Source organism: Rhineura floridana, chromosome 14 (genome assembly GCF_030035675.1).
Source record: "Rhineura floridana isolate rRhiFlo1 chromosome 14, rRhiFlo1.hap2, whole genome shotgun sequence".
Classification (NCBI taxonomy): Eukaryota; Metazoa; Chordata; class Lepidosauria; order Squamata; family Rhineuridae; genus Rhineura; species Rhineura floridana.
The window spans coordinates 2,306,376-2,329,452 of NC_084493.1; the positions used below are offsets into that span (position 1 = coordinate 2,306,376).

Here is a 23,077-nt window from a genome sequence, read left to right on the forward strand (position 1 = left end):
CAGTCTTCCCCAACCTGGTGCCCTCCCGGACTTGTAGACTCCAAAACATCTGGAGGGTGCTAGGTTGGTGACGGCTGATTTATGCACTCTGCGGCTGCAAGCGTGAAAGTCCCAGAGATGGAATCAGTTTCCCATTTAGCAGTTCCACTGCAACACTCTCCTCCTTATGAAAAAAGCCAAGTGCCATGCTTTGTACTGGAGGTTTGAATGAGCCACACTGTTGCCACCACCTTGGACATCAAGAGTGAAGTCGCTGTGTCTGAAAGAGGTCGACATTTGCCTTCCCCTTGCAGGGCTATGCAGTTTTCATATTTGATGGTGGAAAGAAATGGCTGAAAGAAGCCATCACTCAGCACAACCAAAAGAGGGTAAAATAATTCCACCTTGCATGTGGCTGCAGCCATCCTAGACCGTATAGGCATGTTTAGAAACGAAACAGGTGCTTCACCTTCACTACCCTATTGTGAACTACCCACATTGCATTTTATTTGGGGTAGGGGAGGGAGATCGATACAATTCTTCCTCAGATTGTGGGCCTTGCATGTGGAGCCTGGCAGATGTCTTAAGGAAAGAGCAGGAGCCCTCCTGGATCAGGCCAATGGCTCCTCTAGTCCAGCATCCTGTCCTCACAGTAGCCTTCCAGATGCCTACGAGATATAATTACATCCTAATTATCTCTGCAGCCCATGAACTGTTATTTCTGATTGGCTGGGGTCATTAAGTGAATCCTCGTTCAGCTTTCTGCCAGACTTTGCCAGTTCTAGTAACTGGAGCCACCCGTGGCTACTCCGTCGGAGGAAAGGCCTATAGCTCAGTGGTGGAGCATCTGCCTTGCATGCAGAAGGCCCCAAGTTCAGCTCCCCGACAGCGAGACAGGCAAATGGTCTGACTCAGGATAAGGCAGTTTCTTATCTTCCCATAGGAACATACGGTAAGTGTCGGCATGATCTTGTGCAACATTCAGGTGCTCCCAAATGTGCACAGGATGGCCAGCAGCGTCAGCTCCACAGGCCTGGTAAAGTCATCCTCAGAGATAACATGAGAGTATAAGAAAGTGCTACAGCTGGATTGGGCCACAGGGGGGCCCATCTAGCACAGCATCCTGCTCTCATAGTGGCCAGCCACATGCCCCAATGGGAAGCCCGCAAGCTTGACATGAGCACAGCAGCAGCAATGCTCTCCCCATCCATGTTGCCCAGCAACTGGTATGCAAAGGCATCCTGCCTCTGACAGTGGAGGCAGAGCCTAGCCACAGTGACTAGTAGCCATTGCTAGCCTTTTCCTCCATGAATTTGTCTAGTCCTCAAGAGAACTCTGCGGCTGGATCACACTAAGGGCCCATTGGATCCAGCACCCTGTTCTCACGGTGGCCAACCAGATGGCCGTGTGATGCCCACAAGATTCCCACGATAAGGAAGCAATCTCCCCATACATGAGGGCATATTCACATGTCCAAGCAAGCACAGAATAAGTTAAATGTGTCACCCAGTAAACATGGTTGTGTAAATCAGTTTGCACTGATTGCACAGTTTGTTGAATGTGTTTGTGTAGACTGTTCTCTCTCACACACACAGAGACACACAGAGAGAGTCCTCTTTTTCCCAAAGATACAGAATGGGACACTATTTCCGTTTTAAATTATCAGTAGATTAGGATAGCCCTTTGGTGCTTACAGTCAGCAAGGAGAGAAGGGCATTTTGTTTCTGGAGCCCAGAGGTGCATCCGCTCCACCATCCACCAGTGTCTTATAAATTATTATTATTATTATTATTATTATAGTTATTATTATTATTATTTATACCCGCCCTTCTTTCCAGCAGCAGCCCAGGGTGGCAAACAGAAACACTAAAAACACTTTAAAACATCATAAAAGGACCTTAAAATACATTAAAACAAAACAGCGTTAAAAACATTAAAAAAAACTTTAAAAACATCTTTTTAAAAAGGGTTAAAGATATTAAAAGACATATTAAAAGCAATTCTAACACAGACGCAGACTGGGATAGGTCTCAACCTAAAAGGCTTGTTGGAAAAGGAAAGTCTTCAAAAGGCGCCAAAAGGATAGCAGAGATGGCGCCTGCCTAATATTTAAAGGGAGGGAATTCCACAGGGTAGGTGCCGCCACACTAAATAAACCCTTTGTGGAAAGAGAGAATCATAGAATTATATATTTGGGAAGGGCCTTGGATGAAGGCCTAGCTGGCCTCCAATCAATCAAGTGAGCCTTCAGTCAACCAATCAGCAGGTTAAGGAAGGGTCTGAACTGCTGGCACCCTCACCAGTTCTGATATACTTTTCTCAGAAAGAAGAGGGAAGGCATGTACATCCACTGCACAACAAGAAACAATTATTTTAAACTCCAAGCAGCTACCTTTGGGTCAAAGGCTGGGAAGAGTGTCCTGACTGGGACTGCGTGTGAGCCCAGGAAAAAGCTGCCGAAAGAGGTTGTGGAATTGCCTACCTTCTGTCTGCATGCAAGCCAGGTGCTCTACCACGGAGCTATGGCCCTTCCATAAATCATACTAACAGAGGTAGGATTCGAACTCACACCCCCAAGAGACTATAGCCTTAATCCAGCACTTTGGACCGCTCAGCCACACATCCCCAGCAACTCTTGCCAACTTTTGCCCAACTGCAGGCAGAACAGAAGAAATTCCAAGCAAGGAATCATGGCTCAGGTCATCCAATTCCCGAGTCCAATGAAGTTTTTATGCACCTCATGGAACACTATACAAGCCTCTGCCCAACTTGGTGGGTCATAAGTAAGGGCATTTTTTTCTAGGGGTAGAATAATAGGTGGCTCCTTAGTGTGGACAATGGCCTTCACCTACCTACTGCCAGTGTTTGATGACTCAAGGACAACTGTTGAGGTTTCTTCCAAATTCAGTGTTCTGCCTTCTTTCTAATAGAGGTGTTTTTTTGGGGGGAGGGGAAGTCCAGACATGGCTATTCAGTACTGAGAAAAAATATACTCTGCATATGCTCAAAGGTTCTTATTGTCACATGTTTCTCAGATAAGCCCTGTTTTTGTCAAGGGGCCCATGATTTAAGATCTGCCGAAACTTGGTTGAAACAAAACTCCGAGATGGAGGCTTGGCGGGGGGAACAAGGAAGGGCTCAGTGGTAGAACAACTGCTTTGCATACAGAAAGTCTTTGGATCATTCCCCGGCATCTCTTTTCTCAGTAGTGCAGGGTCCCTCCCTGATAGTCATGCCACACTATCGTGTCCACTTTGCGCTGTCTCCTTTGCTCTCCCTGACTTATCACAAGTCCACACTCCACTACAACAGATATCCATAGAAACTGACCTGCATGAAAGGGGAGGCTGTCTGTGTTAGCTACTGAGAAGAGTCTTCTCAGTGGATGGCTCACCTCTTCTCAGTGGCTCCCTTTTTCATACTGATCGGCTCACACATAGGGACCTGGGTGGGACCCTGCTCCCCACAAAAAGTAACGGGCCTATGACCCACCCACCCCGTGACCCCGGACGACTACACCCCTACGCTTTACTTTTCCCAACTGCAGGCAGGAGCCAAGCAAGGAATCATCGCCCAAGGCCATCCGATTCCAGCGCCCTCTGCTGGCGGAAGGGAGAATCGCACGGGCGCTTGGGGAATTTTGATCCTTAGGAAGGGAGGCTGTTCTCAAAGTTCCTTTTAATTCATACTCAACAGGGAGGTTTGGAGGAGTAGCTGGAGAGCAAGGGGCGGTAATCTGACACCGTTGGAGAGAAGCAGATTGCAAGCAGGCAAGCTGAGCCACAGGGCTCCGTCGGGATTTATTCAGGATTAAAAGGCTGTTCCTGAGCCCATAAAAGCCGAAGCGTCTGGGTCAAGGTAGTGGTGGCCCTTCGGAGGATACAGCTAATAAAGCCGATCGGGAAAGGGGCGGAGAGGGTGGAGAGCTCTCTAGTGTGGAGGCCAGGCAGAGCTGGAGGGAAAGAAAGGCGGCGGCGGCGGCTTGTGGCCGTCGGAAGCCGCCTCGTCCTCCGGCGCCCCGGCTCCAGCCCGCCGCTCCGCTTCGCCCAGGAAACCCTCCCCCGGCAGCCCACAGCCCTGCTTGCCCAGCCCGAGAAGAGCCTGCTGGGCCGGGCCAAAGGAAGGCCCGTCGAGGCCAGCGGCCTGCGCTCAAAGCGCCCCGCAGATGCCGGGCTGGGAAGCGGGGCAGGCAGTCCCTGAGCGCAAGAGCGGCGCCCTTACCTCCGCGGGCTGGATTCGGGAGCGGGCTGGCTCCGGGCTCCGCGGAGGAGAGCAAGGCCAGGGGGCCGGTCGCCCTCCTCTCCACCGGCAGCCGGACGCGGAAGGGCCCGCTCAGTCCTCGACTTCTGCAAAAGTCTCTGCCCGATACCCGGAGAAGCGGCCTGGCCTCCGTCCTGCACTGCCGCTCGGCGAGGTGCCTGGAAACACCGCATGCCTTTCAAGCACCCCTGGCGATTTGCTGCCATTCCCGGCCCCGTCGCCCAGGCCTGTGCTTGACGCGTGTGGTGTGAACGTCAGACCTCAAGCGGGGCTGCCGTCGAGGCGGGACTTTGGAGCCAAAGCTCCGGGCCGCGCTCAGCAGCGAGAGCGGGAGGGTCCCCACGGGCCGGTGTGCCCCAAGGCGTACGAGGCGGCCATCAACAGAGGGGTCCCCGGCCAGGCCACGCCGCCCAGAGCCTCAAAGGCCCTCATTCGCACCTCTGCAGCCCAGCCTCGATGGGTCACGGAAAGCTCTCCTCGCTGTTTTGCAGGAACTTCTGGGAAGCTCAGAAACCTCGACCCAGGCCCTCCTTCCCCCCCAAAAAACCCCATCACCGACCAGGCGTGGCTTATGAAAGCCCAGGGGGTTGTTTAAAAGTCGGGTTTTATTAAAGAAGAACCAAACCAAATGGGAGAAGAGGAAAGCAAAACCAAACACCTGACAAATTTTCTCCGGGAACAAGGGGAGGGGGGAATCCGTTCTGGGAGCGGTCAAGGCTGGCGATGATTTGGGAGGCGCCCGGCGGGGTCCCGAGAGTGCCCCTCGCTTGTCTCCTTTAAAGTGCTGCTATACATCGACAGTTCACAAGAGATGATGGCGGGGGGGAGGGGAACAAACATACCGAATAAATAAACCAGTAAATAAATAGGGGGAAACCTCCACGAATACTTGACGGGGCGGGAGGAATCACAGTACGCTTCTATCCATTGCACGTCGCCACTTTGATGGCCGCCCTTCCCGCGTGCGCCACGATGGAGAGCAGCGGACGCAAAAGGGGGGGAGGAGGGAGAGAGCCGGAGGCCGGCCCAGGAGTTCGGCCGCGGGGGGGGGGGGACTCAGGGCCTGGCTTCCTCCTCCGTCTTCCTTTCCCTCCACCCCATCCAGCGGCTCTCCGCCGTCTCGGAGGTCTTTCGAGCCTCCTCGTGGTCCCGATCTGATCGGCGGAGCAGTCCGACGCAGCCTCTATTTACACGGGTGGGAGAGGGAGGGAACGCGGCCCACTCCGGATTCCCTCTACTGTCTTGTATTTATTTATTTACACGGCTGTGCTGTCGAGGCGGACGGGGCTTCGTCTCTTGGGGCGGTTCTGCCTCCTGGATTTCTCGGCTGTGAGCTGGTGACCCCCGCCCCACTCTCCAGCAGCAGCGACGGCTTCGGCCCCAGGCCTTTGCCTGAGGGGCTGGACGGAGGGGGTCGCTCACTGGGGCAGCAAGGGGGGCTTGAAGGAGCAATTCCCGGTGCAGTGGCGGGGGGTCAGCATTTTGCAAGAAAAATGGTGCAGTGCATCGTGCGCCTCTGGGAGGGGGAGAGAAAAGAGAGTGGTCAGATCCGGTAGCCCCATATCTCACCCCACGGGTGGAAGCGAGAGGCTCAAGATTCTTGGCAGCCAAGCGCTGTGACTGGGCCCCCAAATCTGGACTCTAAAGCACATCGACTGGACGCCTCACAGCCTTTTTTCTGCAAATGTGCGCGCACGGATTCCCCTTAACCAGCTGTGCGCGGGGCACCCCATTCCACACCTCCTCAGGGCCCCGATCCCTTTGAGATCCAAACCGGGAGAGTTCATCCTCTTGAGGTCTGGGTAAACCGGTCTTAAAGACTACATTGCTTTGCAAACATTGCTTTGGGGTTTTTACTTTTGTTTTAGTACCTTGCCTTGGAAATGTATCCAACCAACCCTCTCTCCCCCCCCCTTTCTCTCTGACTGGGCTCCTCACACCCTTTTTAAAAAAAGCTAAAGAAAGTTCTGTTGGCCAAAGACACGTAAAAAGGCAGAAACACCACATACATATTTAACAGGGCAAACCTGTACATCAGCTTTCAACAACCTGGTGCCCTCCAGACGTTTTGGAATACAACTCCCATCAGCTGTGGAAGTCTAAAACATCTAGAGGGTACCAGGTTGGCAAAGGCTGCTATAGAGATCTCCTTAAAAGTATATCCTGAGGAGTTCAGTTCTGATTACTTCCAGGTCAGTCGATATAGGACTGCAGCCTTAAAAGTTTCATTGAAATCAGTGGCACTTGCATCTGAATATGTTGCAGAGTAAAGATTACACCTTCCCTGGAATTAGTCAGATTGAGACTTTCAGCTTCCAGAATAAAGTAGTTCTTTCTTATTTTAAAGTACATACTTGATAGGAAAGAATTCTACATCTAGCTAAGTTGGAGACAAACACTGAGTGTTTGCCCTCATGCTGTGAGGAGAGAGACAGACAAAGAGAAGATATCTGCTCTCCCTGTCAAGAGAATGAAGGAGCCAGGAGATGTAGTCAACATCCTGAGAATATCAGTCTAACAGGAAGGAAGAGTCAGCAGGAGATCAAAGGACTATAGCCTAGCAATCAGGAGGTCTCCTCTCTATCTACCCTTTTAACACCATGCAGCCCCAACCCACCAGTTCAAGTTGAACTACATATTCCAACAGAATAAACATGCATAGGATCCACCAAATATAATGAGCCTGGAAAACAAACTGGCCTACCCTAGTGGGCTCTTGTGAGGCTGACAGAGATCATTACTGGGAAGTGCTATGACTGAACAAGTCCAGCACACTAAATAGATGCTTATTGCTCTGACTCTGATAAGCACCTGAAAATCTTATGATATTTTTATTGCTGTTAAAACAACTACATCAATACTAACGATATTGCAGAGTAGCTGAGAAGCACCAGAGGTTGCTTTGGGTCTGTTGGAATCCGTGCTAAATAGGTCCCCTTCCCTGGAATTAGTCACACTGAGACTTTCAGCTTCAAACTAAGGAAACTGCTTTCTTCTGGAAGGGCATCCTTGGCTAGGAAAGAGGTTCCTCATCTAGCAAAGTTGGAGATGCCACCACTGAGCCTGGCATTCACCCTCATGCTGGGAGGAGAGAGACAGACCAAGGGAAGCGCCCTTCTCTGTCTCCCTCAAGGGAACTAGATGCAGTCAGCATCCCAACAAGATCAGTTTACCCAGGGAGGAGGAGAGAGCAGATCACAGGCCAGGTGGGCCAGGTGCAGCCTAGTCCTCTGGGCCTACCCTTTTTCACCCCATGAAACCCAACCCATGGTTGGAGTGGAACCACACATTTCCCACAGATGAGGCGAGTCCCTCAGGTGAGAATTTTTATTTTTTTTTGCAGGCACACCAAGCAAACATCTGACTAGGCATCAAATGTTGGAAGGTGGGAATGCGGCTTGGACTTTGGTGGGTGTGCACGGGGTCAAAGCAGACAGAGACTTCCTTTGCATGTGGAAGGTCACATGCGCTGAGGGGCCCCAGCCTCACTCTCTAGCTTCCTCTTCCGTCTTCCTTCTCTTGTGGGGAGGGAAGACATCTTATATTTCATAGAATCATAGAATAGTAGCTTTGGAAGGGGCCTACAAGGCCATCGAGTCCAACCCCCTGCACAATGCAAGAATCCTGTTGGAAGTGGGGCAAGAGCAACTCCTGTTTGGGTGCTTCTGTTTGCATTCCAGAAGGGAGATTGAGTGAGGCTCCTCCAGCTGGCTAGGCTTGCCTACCTTTATCTGTGCTTTTCTCTGCCTAACTTCCTTCCGTTGTAAACTGATATGCTCAGGGAAGCTGACCTGCCCCTCCTTCCGTCTTCTTCTCTGAATGTCAGAGAGAGAGGAGACACCTTTGTCTCTGCTCTCTCTCTCCTAGCCATGGGGGCAACTCCCACGCCTGGGCATTGCGCCTCCAACTTAGTTAGAACGAGATATGCCTTTCTATCTACTATGTATTTCTATAAATAAAGTAGCTTTTCTTATTTTACTAAGCCTTGAGTCTCAGTGATCTCAATGCAGGGTAAAAGCCTGCTACTTAGGTAAATGCACACTCTGGCACACACACAGCTCAGACTGCTGACGATCTCTGCTCATTTATACATATTTACATAACATCTCCCCACAACCACCACCCAGCATGAGGGCAAAGACCAGGCATAATCTTTGCGCTTCTAACTTAGCTAGCTAGTTAGAACTCCGTTTTTTTTTCTATCAAGCATGTATTCCCTAAATAAACGGCTCTCTTATTTTTACCAAGCCTGAAGTCTCACTGTGACTAAACCCAGGAAAGGTGTGTTCAGGCAAAGGTGTGCGCACACAGAGCTCACTCAGCCAGTGTAAGCAATCTCATCAACATGAAACAGGGATGATTCTATTCCCAAAAAGGGCCCGTGATGGGGCTCCCAGCAACCAACCTTTGAGCTTCTGTTGGATGGCATAGCGAGCTTTTCTCTCTTGGTCTAGTTCATTGCACAGGGTATCTGGAAAGAAAAGAGGATTGGGGGGGAGAGGGAGGAAGGGTCTTTGATCCTCCCATACAGGCCATAGCCTTTCATCACTCAGGGCCCCAAGAACTCGCCCTGACTTACAAGACACTTTGCTAGCCGCTGAAGTTTTCAGGGCAGCGGGAAAGACTTTTTCTTTTTGCAGACACACCAAAGGAAAACCTGACCAGGCATCCAATGTTGGAAGTGCCAGGGATGTGGCTTGAATTTTGGCGGCTATGCATGATTGGGGCGGCACCCAGAGGGCAGCCCGCTCGCTCGCCAAACCCATGAAAAGCTGCTCAGGGAAAGGCCGTGGGCTGTAAGAGGGAGGAGGATCGTCTCACCTCGCACAATCTGCAGTTGCTGCACCATTTCCTCCCGGTATGCCAGCTCTCTCTTCATCTGGTCTTGAAAGTTATCTGTGGGGATTTAATTAAAAGGATATCTGCTACTTTTGGGGAAAAGGGAATCCTGTGTAGAGAATGCGAGAGAAAAACCAAGCAAACCAAAATGACCTTTCAGAGGTGCCCAGATGACATTTTCCTCCCTGAATGTATTAATCCGGATTAGCTGCTGGTTGCCACCATTCCCCGCTCTGCGCACAATCAATCCAAGATACTCAGAAACAATCTCAAACGGGCGCTTTCATTTAAATACTTTACTTTAAAAGTTTATTTTTCATTTCAAGGTTTTCATTTAAAAGTGCAGAGGCAAACTTTTCCCCCTTCCATGTCATTACTCCGGATTAACTGCTGGGATTTCCCTCCTACTGCTGCTTCTCCCACAATCAATCCCAATCCACGATTTACAGAATCAAACTCAGCTGTGCGGTTTTATTTAAGGATTTGTAACTTAAAAGTTTATTTTTCACTCAAAAGTGCTGAGACAAACATTTTCCCCGAATGTATCGATCCAGGTTAACTGGGGGCGCTTCCTTCCCCGACCACTACCACTCCAAATGCACAGAGCCCATCTAGATTTTATTATCATTGTTTAGGCTAGATTTTATAATAATTGTTTTCAGATTTTTAATGTCTAATGTATTGTATATTTTGTACGTCGCCCAGAGTGGCTGGATAATCAGCCAGATGTGCGACTAATAAATTCAATAAATAAATAAATAAAAATCTCGAGGGTGTGCTTTGCTTTTATTCTGGCTTTTTTTTCCTTTGGACGCTTACCAGGTGCCTGTTAAAACAATCTCTGCATTGACGATTGCAGGGTACCTGAGAAGCACCATGGCGAGCTTTGGATCTGTTGGAATCCGTGCTAAATAGGACCCCTTCCCTGGAATTAGTCACACTGAGACTTTCAGCTTCAAACTAAGGAAACTGCTTTCTTCTGGAAGGGCATCCTTGGCTAGGAAAGAGGTTCCTCATCTAGCAAAGTTGGAGATGCCACCACTGAGCCTGCATTCACCCTCATGCTGGGAGGAGAGAGACAGACCAAGGGAAGCGCCCTTCTCTGTCTCCCTCAAGGGAACTAGATGCAGTCAGCATCCCAACAAGATCAGTTTACCCAGGGAGGAGGAGAGAGCAGATCACAGGCCAGGTGGGCCAGGTGCAGCCTAGTCCTCTGGGCCTACCCTTTTTCACCCCATGAAACCCAACCCATGGTTGGAGTGGAACCACACATTTCACAGGCCAGGTGCAGCCTGGGAAGCGGGAGGGCGCCTCTGGGCCTACTCTTTTTCACCCCATGCAGATCCAGCCCACGGTTGGAGTGGAAACCCATATTTCCAACATCGACCTCCCTTAAAAGAGAAATTTGGGGCGGGAGGGGAGGGAAGCGGCCACCTTTTACAAGCTAACAGTTTTGAAGAGGGGGGAGAAGAGAGAGACGAGCTCCAGGCCTTGGTTTGCCTTCCAAGCCTGAGACCTTTGGCAGCTTCGCTCCCCTCCCCGCTGCCGCCGCCAGCAAGCCTTGAAAAGTCGGAGAAAAGTGGGGGATGTACCTATCAAAGTGCCCTCCCTTCCGTGCCGCGTCGTCGCTGTAAAAGTTCGCGGTCGGAACTGGCAAACGCCCCTCGAAATGCATGTTTGGGTCGCTCCAGCATTCCCCAGGCAGGGGATCTGAATGGATGAAGGCGCAAGCCGCCCGCACCAAAGCCCCTGGCAGCCCCTTTGCATCATCGCTCATTTATTCCTTGGATTTCTTACCCGCCTTATACCGCAACTCCCCAGGGCGAGTCACAACAGCACAAAACTACAGTATTAAAACCCGTCAGAAGCTTTTACAGTCAGGCGGGCTGGGCCCCGTCTCGTCCTTCGAGGGGCGGAGAACGAGTCGTTTCCTTTGAGCCGCAAGCCAGTCCAGCCGAGGACTGGGACCGGCTCGACACCGGGACGCCCGCATCGAAACCAGAAGGGCTTTATTTATTTATTTATTTATTTATTAGATTTCTTTCCCGCCCTTCCTCCCGGCAGGGGCCCGCCTCTGTTACTGGGGGCAATTCCGATGGGTTCCAATGGAACTCCCTTGCACGCCTTCAGTGGGAATGGCTCCCAGGGCAATACAGGACTGAAGCCTTAGAAGCGGCCCTGTAAGGAAAGGAAAAAAGGTCTCCTCCTCCTCCTCCGATGCCTGCCTTTCGGGCTCGGACACAAAATCCAGCTTCCTCCAAGCGCTTTGCAGTCGGGCAGTCCAGCTCAAAGCCCCTCAGGCGCAGACCTCGGTCACGCAGAAACTTGTCAAGATGAGGAAGAGTTAACCGATAGACTTGCAAATTAATAATCGATCGGTTGCTTCAGTCACGGCAAAGGCACGGAACATAAAGATATCAATTTCTGGCGCTTTCCAATGGCTGAAGAGTTTTAATGTCGCTTCCAGCCCAAACGTCGATTTCCCCTCAAGAGAAAAGCCGGCTGGTGAGCTGAGTCCAGGAGGTCTTCTCTGGCGACGCTCAACTACGCGGGAAACGGCCAGGAAAGACGCGCTGGTGCCTGTAAGTCCCTTCAGCGCAGCGGGAAGCTCACGGCAAGCTTTCCGAGGGGAAAGCCCACGTTTTATTCTCCAAAATCCAGACCAGGATTTCATTAGGCATTGCTATACGCGGTAGTAGCAAACTTTGCGTTCTCCAGGACTCTTCATCAGGTACCCAAAGCAATATCGCGCCCGTTGAAGACTTCTGGAGCGCTCCAAAGCTTGCACGCTATTTTTGTGGTTCCTAACAAAGGTATAGCCCCCTTTGTGACTTTTAGAGCCTTATTTGATTTTCCTTAGGGTCCTTTGCCTAATCGGATAGGCAAGAATCCATTAAATTGCAGCCTTGTGATTTTTTAATTTTATTTCAAATCATTGTAGAAATAACCAGCCGAGGACTTAAGCAGGGAATGAGGAGATACCTTTCAGGCTTTGGAATTCCCGTTCCAGCTTTTTCCTCAACTCCATTTGCTCCATGAGAAGTTTTTGCAACTCATCTGTTAAAGAAAACAACATTTTGGAGTGACCCTAGCAGAGAGGGAGGGGAGGGGACCTCCAACTGCTCATGTCCCCATGGATAGGAAGGGCAGCTTTTCATCTACAGCACGATAGTTATAAAACTGAATCGATTACTACATGGAACCAAGCATTTAAATTCGCCCAAAATAATTGAACTGCTCTAGTAATTTCGCGTGTTCCTTCTAAAAAATAAAGAAAATAAAAAATCGAAACATATCGAAACTGTCAGTGCAATCCTATGCGTCTCCACTGGGTTCAACGGGGCTTATCTCCCAGTCTCCCCTCTGAGTCCGAGACAAACCCCAGTTGCAAAACTGGGCTGAATTTGGGCCAGGAGGACCTTCCCTCCTCTTGTAGATCCTCTCCGGGATCCGTGACCCTGTGCGGCAAACATCCACTTTCCTGGATCCGCTTTGACGCTCGCAAAACATCTGTTAAGGGGAATCTTAAATTATATCACGACCGCCACCCACCCAAATCCACAACCACCCGGAAAGCAGCGAGGCTGTCAGTACGCGCTAGGAACGGGGTTCCGTTCTGGCTTTGGAAATTAGGCCGGATCGCTCCTAGATCTCGAGGCATCATCGCTGCTAACACATTCCTCTCGACTCTACATTAAGACAGGCAGACCGGTCCCCTAACCCGGAAAATGGGGCGTGAAAAGGGGGGCGTTTGCTTTATCCGGTGACCGAAGAGCGCTTTAGGCAGGTAACTGCAGAGTGCAGGTCAGCGTGAGTGGATGTATGGAGAGACAACAGTGAAAAGGAGAGGGGGGAGCACTTTATAACAGGGCACACTTTTATATGTTGCAGAGCAACGAAATTAGAGAGCATCTGAGTGAGCTTTGTGTGTTTGAGTCCTTGCTAAAGATTACACCTTCCCTGGAATTAGTCAGACTGAGACTTAAGCTGGAGAAGCAAACACTGAGTGTTTGCCCTCATGCTGTGAGGAGAGAGACAGACAAAGAGAAGATATCTGCTCTCCCTGTCAAGAGAATGAAGGAGCCAGGAGATGTAGTCAACATCCTGGGAATATCAGTCTAACAGGAAGGGTCAGCAGGAGATCAAAGGATAGGTATAGCCTAGCAGTCAGGAGGTCTCCTCTCTATCTATCCTTTTTAACCCCATGCAGCCCCAACCCACCAGTTCGAACTGAGCCACATATTCCAACATTATAAAGAAAGCAACAGCCTTTTTTACAGACTTCCCCAACCTGGTGCCCTCCAGATGTTGCAAGGGCTGCAGCAGGGTGGGACTGATGGGGACTATAGTCCAATGACATCTGGAGGGCACCAGGTTGGGGAAGGTGAACTAGGATAAAACAGGAAAACAAGAATGGCTGTTGATTACCTCTTTGGGAAAAGTATTGCATGCTTTTCACCATGCTTGTCCATGGTGGCCCTTATTTGCACACGCCCCGCCCCTTTCCTTGTTTGGTCCCAGACCAATTCCACCTCCACCCCACCCCCAAAAAGGCACTCTTACCTCTAGCCAGGTTCCCAATATCTTTCTCCCCCAGTTGAGTCCTGGTGATGTCAATGCTGACCCCCTCGTCTCCTGAACCCCAGAAAGAGGAAAGGCAGAGGGTGAAAAAGCCAAGCCCCAATGATCTCAGGCACCCCTCCCCACAGAACACACCCACCCTGGCAAGGGCTGCTGGGAAGCCCCCAGCTCCATCCTCTGCCCCCTGTGGGGGAGCAACACCCCAGCCTTTGATAAGCAAAGGTATTTGGAGCCTTTGATAAGCAAAGGTATTTAGAGTCTCTTAGCCATTTGTCTACATGACCAAGGAAAGGGCTGCTTCACGCAGCTGGACCCTCTCTTGGTGGCTCCTACATCAAGCAATCAGGGGTGAGCCCTCACTGGTCCAGAAAGCACATGCGAATGTTCTTGTCACACCTCTCCCGGCTTCACACATGCACCATGATTTTCTGCGGAGTCAGTTCATGCATTCAGCCCTGTTCAGGTGAAGAGCAATCAAGGGATGCCCCCACTGCACTTGTGAACTAGGCCTTCCTGGCATTGCCACTGCTTCTAGGAACACTTCAGAAATGTGCCTGGCCACTAACATCTCCTTTGGGTCCTGCTGGGGCCACCTCATCTCACCTCATGGAAGAAGTCTGCCATGAACCTGACAGAGCTGGGACCAAGTCCAGCCTGTGCTAGACTCTTTCTCTGAAAAATGGGAATAAAGGGCACTCCCTCTACCCGTTAGTCAGAACCAAAGTTGCAAAGATGGCTTTGAAAACAGATAAAGGCGACCTACAGCTGATTGACACCAGAGATCCTCAACCCCCCCTGCCTCTTTCCTTGCCAGCTCAGTTTGCGCCCAGCATCGCCTCCTAAGCACCACCCCAGGATATGTGGGTGTGAACAGCCATTCACAGATATAAAGGCCCCTGACAGGATTCGCATATTGTGCCAATGGCAAAGCTTTCAAATTCGCATGTCCAGCGGAGTGGTATGAAGGGGACCGTGACTAATGTTGGACTATTGGTAAAAGTTAGCAGAGTGTAGTTTGCTCAGCATTTCTGTGCAGTGTGAGTGTGTGTGGGGGGGTCACCTGAGAGAAAGCAAGCTTTTTTTTTTTTACCTTGCTTTGAATCCCTATGACTTAGACTTGGTGTCAAAATAAGAAAAGACTCTTCTATTAATAGAAAGGCATGCTGGGCCAGGACAGGCAGACCTAGTTCTATCTAACTAAGTTGGAGGTGCACTGCTTAGGCATTGCCCTCCTGGAAGAGGAGAGGAGACAGAGAGAATGTCAGCTCTCCCTCAGCTGCCCTAGAAGAAGGAAGGAAAAGGAAGGAAGGAAAGAGGGCTGCAAGTGAGGTCAGCTCCCTGAGAGTATCAGTTTACAAGGGAAGAAAGGCAGGTAGAGGAGGAAAGGGCAGGAGAGGCAATCTAGCCAGCTGGAGGACCCTATCTCTATCTCCTCTTAAGAGAACCAAAGGGCAATTGCTCTTGCCACATTTCCAACAACTAAGACCATTCAGAGGACCTGCATTCCAGGATGGACCAGGCCACAGCTTAAGTGGCTTCTGGATCCACTTAAGACACAACACAGGTGGAAACTACTGCAAAGTTTCCACTTCAAAAACACATACCTGTGTACATAAGTTCAGTGAAACCTCTGGCCAGAGTCTAATTCATAGCAGACAAGATTAGGCAAATTAATATTATTTTTATCTTAATATCCCTTTTGTCCTACATTTGGTCCTGTTTTAGTGCAGCCGGATGTTTTGGATGACAAGCCCCCTTGGGGCTGTACTATGCTGGGGCCGATGGGAGTTTCAGTCCAAAACATCTGAAGGCCTCCAGATCAGGAAAGGCTGTTGGGGGGGGGGAGTGTGCTGTAACACCAGATGCCCCCCTAATGTAGTCGATGAGTCATTGCCTAGCAATCAGTATCCATAAACACTTCCCCCCACCCCTTTCAATCGATTAGGAATTTCTCATTATCTCAATCAATAGAAAGGGGTGCCATTCGTGGCAAATTACAGCCAGATCTATCCATGGTGAAGCCTTCTTTGACCATGAAGGGAGCCTGGCTGCAAGGGTACTGGGACAACTGGCCTGGCCTGGTGGGAGAAGGACTCCGAGTGCAGGTAACACAGCCCTGCACCCTCTTGTGTGCAGCCTTGGTGCTGTCCCTGGGGCAAGCAGTGCCTTGGAAGTCCCCTTGCCCGCTCGGTGACCCCAGATGCTGTGAACTGCAACTCCCATCAGTCCAGCCAGCACAGCTGTATGGGGCTGATGGGAGTGGTAGTGCAGGCCATCTGCAGACGCCAGGTTGTCCGAGGCTGCTTTAAGGGGCTGGTTTCCAGGCCCCACCCCTTCCCCAAGGCTGCCCATCCTTTTACCTCGGTCGGCATGAGCTGGGCTGGACTGCGAGGCGACCCTTTGGCTCTGGTAGGATTTCTTGCTCTCCAAATCCTCAGCTGCCGAATGATTGTCTTCTTTATCTGGTTCTTGGAGCGAATAAACTGATTTTCAAGCACAAGCAACGAAAGTACGAGCCTGATATATCCTTAATTACATAATTAAGGACAAAGTCCTCATTAAAGCCTTCTTAGGGGACAGCCTAATCGCCATGCCATGGAAAGGAGGCTTTTATCCCACCAGTTTGCTATCTGCCTCTCCCCCCCCAGCTTCTCCAAGCAGAGTCCCAGCTGCCCCCATCCAGGACGGGCAAAGCTCCTCCTTCAGGGGAGGGGGGAGGGGGCGATTGCGCCTCCAAGGGAAAAGCACGGCGGAGCAGCGGACATTTCTGCAGAGATGCATCTTGGGGGGGGTAGAGGGGAATGGCTTTTCCTGTGGAGCGCTGAAAACATTTCATCGGGACCCCCCCCTTATATATTCTTGCAAAGGGGATGAAGGGCGGAGAGGATTGCCCTTCAGCAGAAGAACGATGGACTGCAGGCCTCCTCTTTCAATGCCATTTTATCCCCTTTAAAAATAAAATAGTGATAAGCCAAAAGCAGTATTACATAAAAAAATATTACCAGGGTAGATGGTTTAGGTGTCCCGAAAGACCCTAGGTTTCTTTGAAAAGTCATATATATGTATATATGGGTCAAAACATCTGTCTGTCTATCTTTAAATTAATGAGGTGGGAATGTTTTGACTCCAAACCAGACAATTATTAAGACGTTTGGAATTAAACACAGGGGAATTTCATTATTCCGCCCCCCCAACAACAAAAAAACCCACTATGGTTTCAAGGTTTCTGTGTATAGCCACGTGGTTCATATTTACCATTCCTCTCCGGGGTGCAGAGGTAAGTGGTTGTCGGGGGGGCCAGGGAGACGTTGCTTTTAAGAGCTTGCGAAGGGTCCTCTCTGTCCTGTGGGTACACCTCCAAAAGAAACAGGCAGATCGTTGGGTTTATTATTTTCGTATATACCGTTATTTAATTTTTAAAAATTTAATGTATGATGTTATGCCACCTCGGGCGAAAATCAAAATCCCTAAATAAGCCCAACAAATCAGGCAACCTGTGTTCCAAACGCAGCCGAACTGGAAGCCGTTCGCTGCCCAACGCTGCAACAACCGCTCCTCCCCAGGACAGCTTTTTGGAAAAACCGACACCGCCTCCCAGCTTATCTCTGCTCATTAAAAAAAAGAAAGAAAACTTCTTGTCCTCTGGGGAGGGGGGATACTTTTTCAGGAGAGCGAAAAGACCTCATGACCGGCACGGAAAAAGCCGCCTCAGCTGCGATCTCCTTAATTAGAGGTGTAATTATGGGTGCTCTAGAGAAAATTAGTCCCCTTCAAAGTGAGCGCTGTGACTCGAGAGTGCTTCAAAGCCTGCAAGCTTCGCCCCCCCCCGCCCACCTACTCATATCTAGCAGTACTTTCATTCTTGTCCTTCAGCAAATTGGGAGGGGGTCGAACGAGAGACCTCTTTCTAGCTAATTCCACGCTCTTGTCGTTTCCCGGGGCTGCACCTGAAACGCTGCTGTGTCTACACGGACGGGGCGAACCTAGGAAGGTGTGTGGATTGAAAGGATGGGCATGCTGGAGATCCAAGCCCTTCGGCGGCCGTTAAAATGGGAAGGAGGGAGGGAGGGGGGCTCAAGGGCCCTCTAGGCAGGAGAGGGAGTCCTACGTCTAGATACTGGAAGAAGAAGAGTTCGCCATTTCAGCTGAGCAAGCCGAGACCCTCCAAATTAAAGCGAGCGGGCGGGCGGTGTCCTTGCTACCGCCGCCTGTTGATCCCTGCTCACACTGGAAGAGCTCCATTCGGCGCTGCTCGCCAGCCCCCGCGAGTCTCCCGCTCGTCAGCTGTTCTGTTTGGGGTGAGGCTCCCACCGCAGGGCCTTGGCCTCTGAGAAGGTCTATTCTGCCCTGTGGCTAGGCACATTTGTGCAGCGTCAACAACAACAAAATCATGTGCAGCGTGAAATAAGTCTTTGCGCAGTTGAGCACATGAATTTTATTAAGGAGCTAGGTAGTTTCTAAAAAACAAAGAGTAGAAGCCATAAAAAGAAATAGAAAATGAAGATGAATACTGGCTCCTTTCTAGAGTTGATAGCTTTATACTATTAGTCAGCCCTTTTTCGGTAAAAAAATACTCTAGAAGGCAGTGCTGGTATCTTGATAAACGTACTGTGGGCGCCAGCACAACATGGCTGGCGTGGGCAGCCAAAAAGGAAGCGCCAGGACTCCGTACTGGGGAGTCCTGTCTCAAAAACAGCCCTGCTCAGAGTATATTCCGGGACTAATCACTGGCCTGTTTGGGGGTGGGCTGGCTGCTTGCGCAGGAGGGCAAACGTCCGAGAAGAACCCCTGGCCGCCGATCTATTCTGCGCCTCTCTGCGGAGGACTCCGCCCCTGCCTTCCGGGCTTTTGCGCCTGGGCCAGTTCCTACAAAGGGAGCAGGTTCCTCAGTAGGGTTCCGTGCCCCCCCGGGACTGGGCTGAGGAGGGAAACGGGCCTTCCTTTTCCAAAGCCCCTGGACAAGCCCACCTTGGCCTGCGCGCCGTTTGCTGCTGCCGGGGGAAGCGGGTCAAAAGCCACCGCCGCGGCTTGTGCAACATTAGTGGTGGGAAAGTGAAGCCTTTTGTCGCCTGCTGGAGCAGCTGCCGCGGACCCCGGCAAGACTTGGGTCAGCAGACCTTCCCACGTCCCGAACCCACCTCCCGGTTGAGCCCGGATCTGTCCAGGGTGCTGAATACAGCGCAATACCTTCACACAGAAGGGGCATCTTGGAGCTGTAGTTTTGCAGTGTGTGCCTCTCTGTGGCCTTTCTGGAGGGGGGGGCTTTGAAATTAGGGTGTGAGTTATTGCCCTTAGGGAGGTTTTAACATTTCGGCTCTTGGCCGCAATTAGGGTCAGCCCACCGCCTTCTTCCAACCCACTATGTACACTCACGGAGGGTCCTATCATATCACGTGGTTCAGGGCTCCCTATGTTCGTTTCACTGATATGCGTTCAATTTACTAATAAGAGTGCAGGCTTAGGAAGGCCTCACTCAGCTGCACTATGCGATCCTGAGTTGGCATAGGGCACTGCTTAATACCAAGTCACACCTTGGCTCATCTAGCTCAGTATTATCAACACTGACTGGCAGCCACTCTGTAGGGTTTTAGACCAGAGTCTTTTGCAGCCCTCTCTGGGAATGCCCGGGGTTGAACTTGGAACGCTCTGCAGGGAAAACAGGTGCTCCACCACTGAGCTACTGCCTTGGACCTTCCCCTAAAACAGTCGGAAGTATTATTAATATTGTTATTATTACATTTACATTTACATTTATATCCCACCTTTCCTCCAAAGAGCTCAAAGTGGCGCATATGGTTCTCCTCCCTCTCCATTTTATCCTCACAACAACCATGTGAGGTAGGTTAGACTGAGAGGCTGTGACTAGCCCAAGGTCACCCAGCAAGCTTTATGGCTGAGAGGGGATCTGAACCCTGGTCTCCCAGGTCCTAGTCCAGCACTCCGACCACTACACCACGCTAGCTATTGGCGTATTGACCTATCTATCTATTAAATTGATATCCAGATCTTCCTCCAGAAAGGAGCCCAGGGCGCAAGCAACAATAAAAACATCTTTAATAAGTACACTGTAGTATTGGGGGGGGGACATCTAGGCCACTATAGTTTGTTGGAATCCCAGAAATCGGCAGGAGCTGGAAACTAACCGGCTAGGGGTCTAGAATCTCCCCTCCCCTCGGGGTGCTGACTCTATGAAATGGTGTCCTGTGCCTAAAGCAGGTTCTTGCCAACTTTAAAACAAACTCTGCAACATTTTTGAGCAGTCCTGGGAAACCTGGAATCAAGATTCCCTCATACACACACACACACCAAATTTCCTGCCTGCAATTCAAACCCCTGGCTTCCCAGGGGATCAGCCATCACTTCCGCCCCCCTTCCTGCCTCCCTCCAAATAAGACTTTTCTCGGAGCTTAGCAAAACCTCGGGGCCCTTTCCTCCTATCGCGGGTCTCCTAGGCAGATGAGGTGGGGGCAGAAGATGAATAGGGACCTACTGGTGGATCTGCAAGGAAGAATTCTGTCTCCCGGTTGTTCAACAACAGCAGCAACGAACGCGCGCCCCTCTTCTAAGTCCTGTTGCTGAGATGAAGTAATGGGGCGGAGGGTGGGGGAAACCAGGCATGGAATTTTATGTGGCAGATCTTGGGAGCTCCCTTCCGATGAGGAAAACAAAGTCCCGGGCTGGGCACGACCTCGCTGAGCCACCCCGTGGCTTCACCACAATTGAGCACCAGGCCCCAGTTTGTGGGTCTAGCAGAATAAAGTCGCCCCTGAAAGCTTCAAGTCTACCCCCCAGGGCTCTAAACTATCTTCGCTCTCCTTCCACGTCGTAAAGACACCTGAGGGTAATGGGGGGGGGAGAAACTCCCTCTCCCCTGCTAGAGATGTGGCCACAACTAGCCCCGGAGGACTCTCTCTCTCTCTACCTGCATGGTGTGTTATTAGGGGCGAGGATGGGGGGGCGGCACTGCTGCCTTTTGATCCTGCCGGGCTCCACCGCCACCTCCCTCCCTCTCACCTCATAGCCGGCCCTGCTGTTGCTCCTCTCCGAAGGGCTCCCCTCAGGCTCCGCCGCCTTTTCCGCGGCTTTCTCCGCGGCTGCCAAGACGCCGACCCCGCTCCCGGGAGCTGCGAGCGGCTCCTCGGCCTCGGTCAAGTGCAGCTGCTGGGGAGGAGACCCTTCCTCCGCTTCCTCGACGGGCGCCTCTTCCTCTTCGTCCTCGTCCTCCGGGAAGCGGTTGGACTCCACGTCCACTTCGGGCTCGTCCACTGTGTCGTTGCCAGGGGAGAGGGACCGGTAGCTCGAGCTGCCCTCGCTGAGGAAGTCCGGGGAAAGGTAGCCGGGACACCCCGCAGGGCCCCCATAGGCCTCCCTGGTCCCGTAGAGCTTGGCTATGCTCTCTGCATCCTTGACGACAGGGCGGAAGGCCGACAGGTAGCTGCCCTTCCTGGGCAGAGGCAGCGGGGCTAGCAGGGCTTCGTCCCCGGAGCGCTCGTCTTCCCCGACGGCAGGCGCAGCTCTGGAGAGGGCGCTGGAGCAGCGCTCGCCGTCGGCGACCCCGGAGCCCGAGCCCTCCTGCGGGGTGGCGCTACTGCGCTCGCTGCCCGATGGCTCTGAGCCTTCCAGCTCCACGTGGCCATGGCTGCGGAGTCCAAGAGGCTCTGCCGCGGCTGCGGCGGCTGCAGCGGCGGCGGCCACTACGACCGCCGTGGCGGCTGCTTTGGCCTGGCTTTGGGCCGGGTAGGGGGGCACGGGCAGGCTCCCGGAGGCCGGCCAGAACATGGGGAAGGAGGGGTAGACACCGCTGTCCTTGGCCGAGCCCCCCGGCGGCGGCTGCTGCGGCTGGGGCGGATGCGGGTGTGGCGGCCCCCAGAACATGGCCTGGGGCAACGCTCCGGCTTTGCCCGGGTCGCCTGCTCCGGCTCCCCCCAAGGAGTCCTCCTGCTTCTTGGGACACAGCCCGAAGGCGGCGGCTGGGAAGCCGTAGGGGGGCGGGAAGAGCGGCGGGGGCAGCTTCTGCAGCATCCCAAACCCCTTGCTGGGCACCGGGATGACCGGGTAGCTGCGCACAGAGGCGGCCGGCCCGTGCGCCCCCGCCGGCAAGCCCAGCGCCCCGCGCTCCCCGGGCTGCTCCTCGGCCCCACTGCAGCGCAGGCTCTTGTGCACCGGGGCCAGGTCCGCCGAGGAGGGCGGCGGCGGGTGCAGGGAGCTCTTGGCCGCATGGGAGGCGCTGCTGTTGCCGCCGGCCCCGTGCAGGGAGAAGGTCCGCTTGCGCGTGCCTCCGTTGAACATGGCCTTGACGTCCTCCCAGGCGTGGCTGAGGTCGTCGGTGGCTGTCTTGTCGCTGAGCTTGAGGTGCCGGCGCCAGGAGTTGAAGTTGGCGGCGTCGGGCTGGGTGTACTTGGCCTCGGGCGTTCGGTGGGAGTGGAAGATGAACTTGTTGGGCGAGAAATACATGCTGCAGTAGCTGCACTTGATGCACTTGGCCCGCGAGCTGTTGTAGCGGGCCGGGATGAAGCTGCCCCGCGAGCCCCAGGCGCACTCGTGCACCACGTCGAAGGCGAAGTTCTCGGGCAGCTTGGGCGGTTTGTGCTCGCCCAGGAAGGACTTGCAGAGACGCTCGGCTTCGCGCTTGGTGATCATGCCGCAGCGCCGCGAGGAGATGGGCATGGCGCCGGCCCGGCGCAGGATCTCCAGCTGCACGGGGGTGCACTGCACGCAGGTGATGCCCAGCGCCACGCGCCGGTTGTGGATCTCATTGTAGCTGTAGTTCTTGAGCAGCGTGTTGGAGATCTGCGCCAGACACAGGCGCTCCTGCCCGTCGATGACCAGCGAGACGATCGGCACCCCGTACAAGGAGGTCTCCCCGACTTGGTTGGGCTTCAAGGGGCTGGCGCCCGAGTAAGGCTGCAGCTCCTGCTTGGAGTGGGGCGAGGAGGAGGAGGAGGAGCCAGAGTCTCTCCCAGTTCCCAGCTGACTGGCGGCGGCCAGCGACTCCATCTCCACCCCCCCAGACGGCGACACGTCTGCGAAGAAGAAGAAGAAGAAGAAGAGGCACTCAAGGAAGAAAGGAGAATTTGCCAACATTTTGCACAGTGGCGGGGCGAGGGGGGGAGGAGAAGGGGGGCTGGGCAGGGGGGGGCTCGATCCCCAGAAGCCAAGAGGCTCGCCGCCAAAGGAGGCCCTCAGCGGCCCAAGTCCCAGAACGCCCAAGCCTCCCTCTCTCGTCAGAGATTTAGGACAGCCCAGGGTCGCCGCCAGCCGGGCCCAGCCGCTCCAGCCCGGCGCAAGATTCTCCTGCGGGGGCCGGAGGGGCATCTGTAAGCGACTGTCTCTGCCTGACATTCAGGCGAGTGAAAGGGGGTCTAGGAAGATGTTGGACCCTGGGAAAAGCCGCCCCCCACTCCTCAAAGGTGCCGTT

At 52.7% G+C, this 23,077-nt stretch overlaps 1 protein-coding gene across 1 annotated transcript; it reads right to left on the reverse strand.

The window, feature by feature from the left end:
* Positions 1-5,657: 5,657 nt before the first annotated feature.
* Positions 5,658-22,656, reverse strand: SKOR1 (SKI family transcriptional corepressor 1). The gene is made up of 8 exons (XM_061595840.1): positions 20,674-22,656; positions 16,915-17,002; positions 16,020-16,127; positions 13,642-13,713; positions 12,061-12,135; positions 9,061-9,135; positions 8,645-8,710; positions 5,658-5,755 (listed from the first exon to the last, which is right to left on the reverse strand). Exons 1-8 carry the CDS (start codon positions 22,654-22,656, stop codon positions 5,658-5,660), a joined length of 2,565 nt encoding a protein of 854 aa, XP_061451824.1.
* Positions 22,657-23,077: the final 421 nt, after the last annotated feature.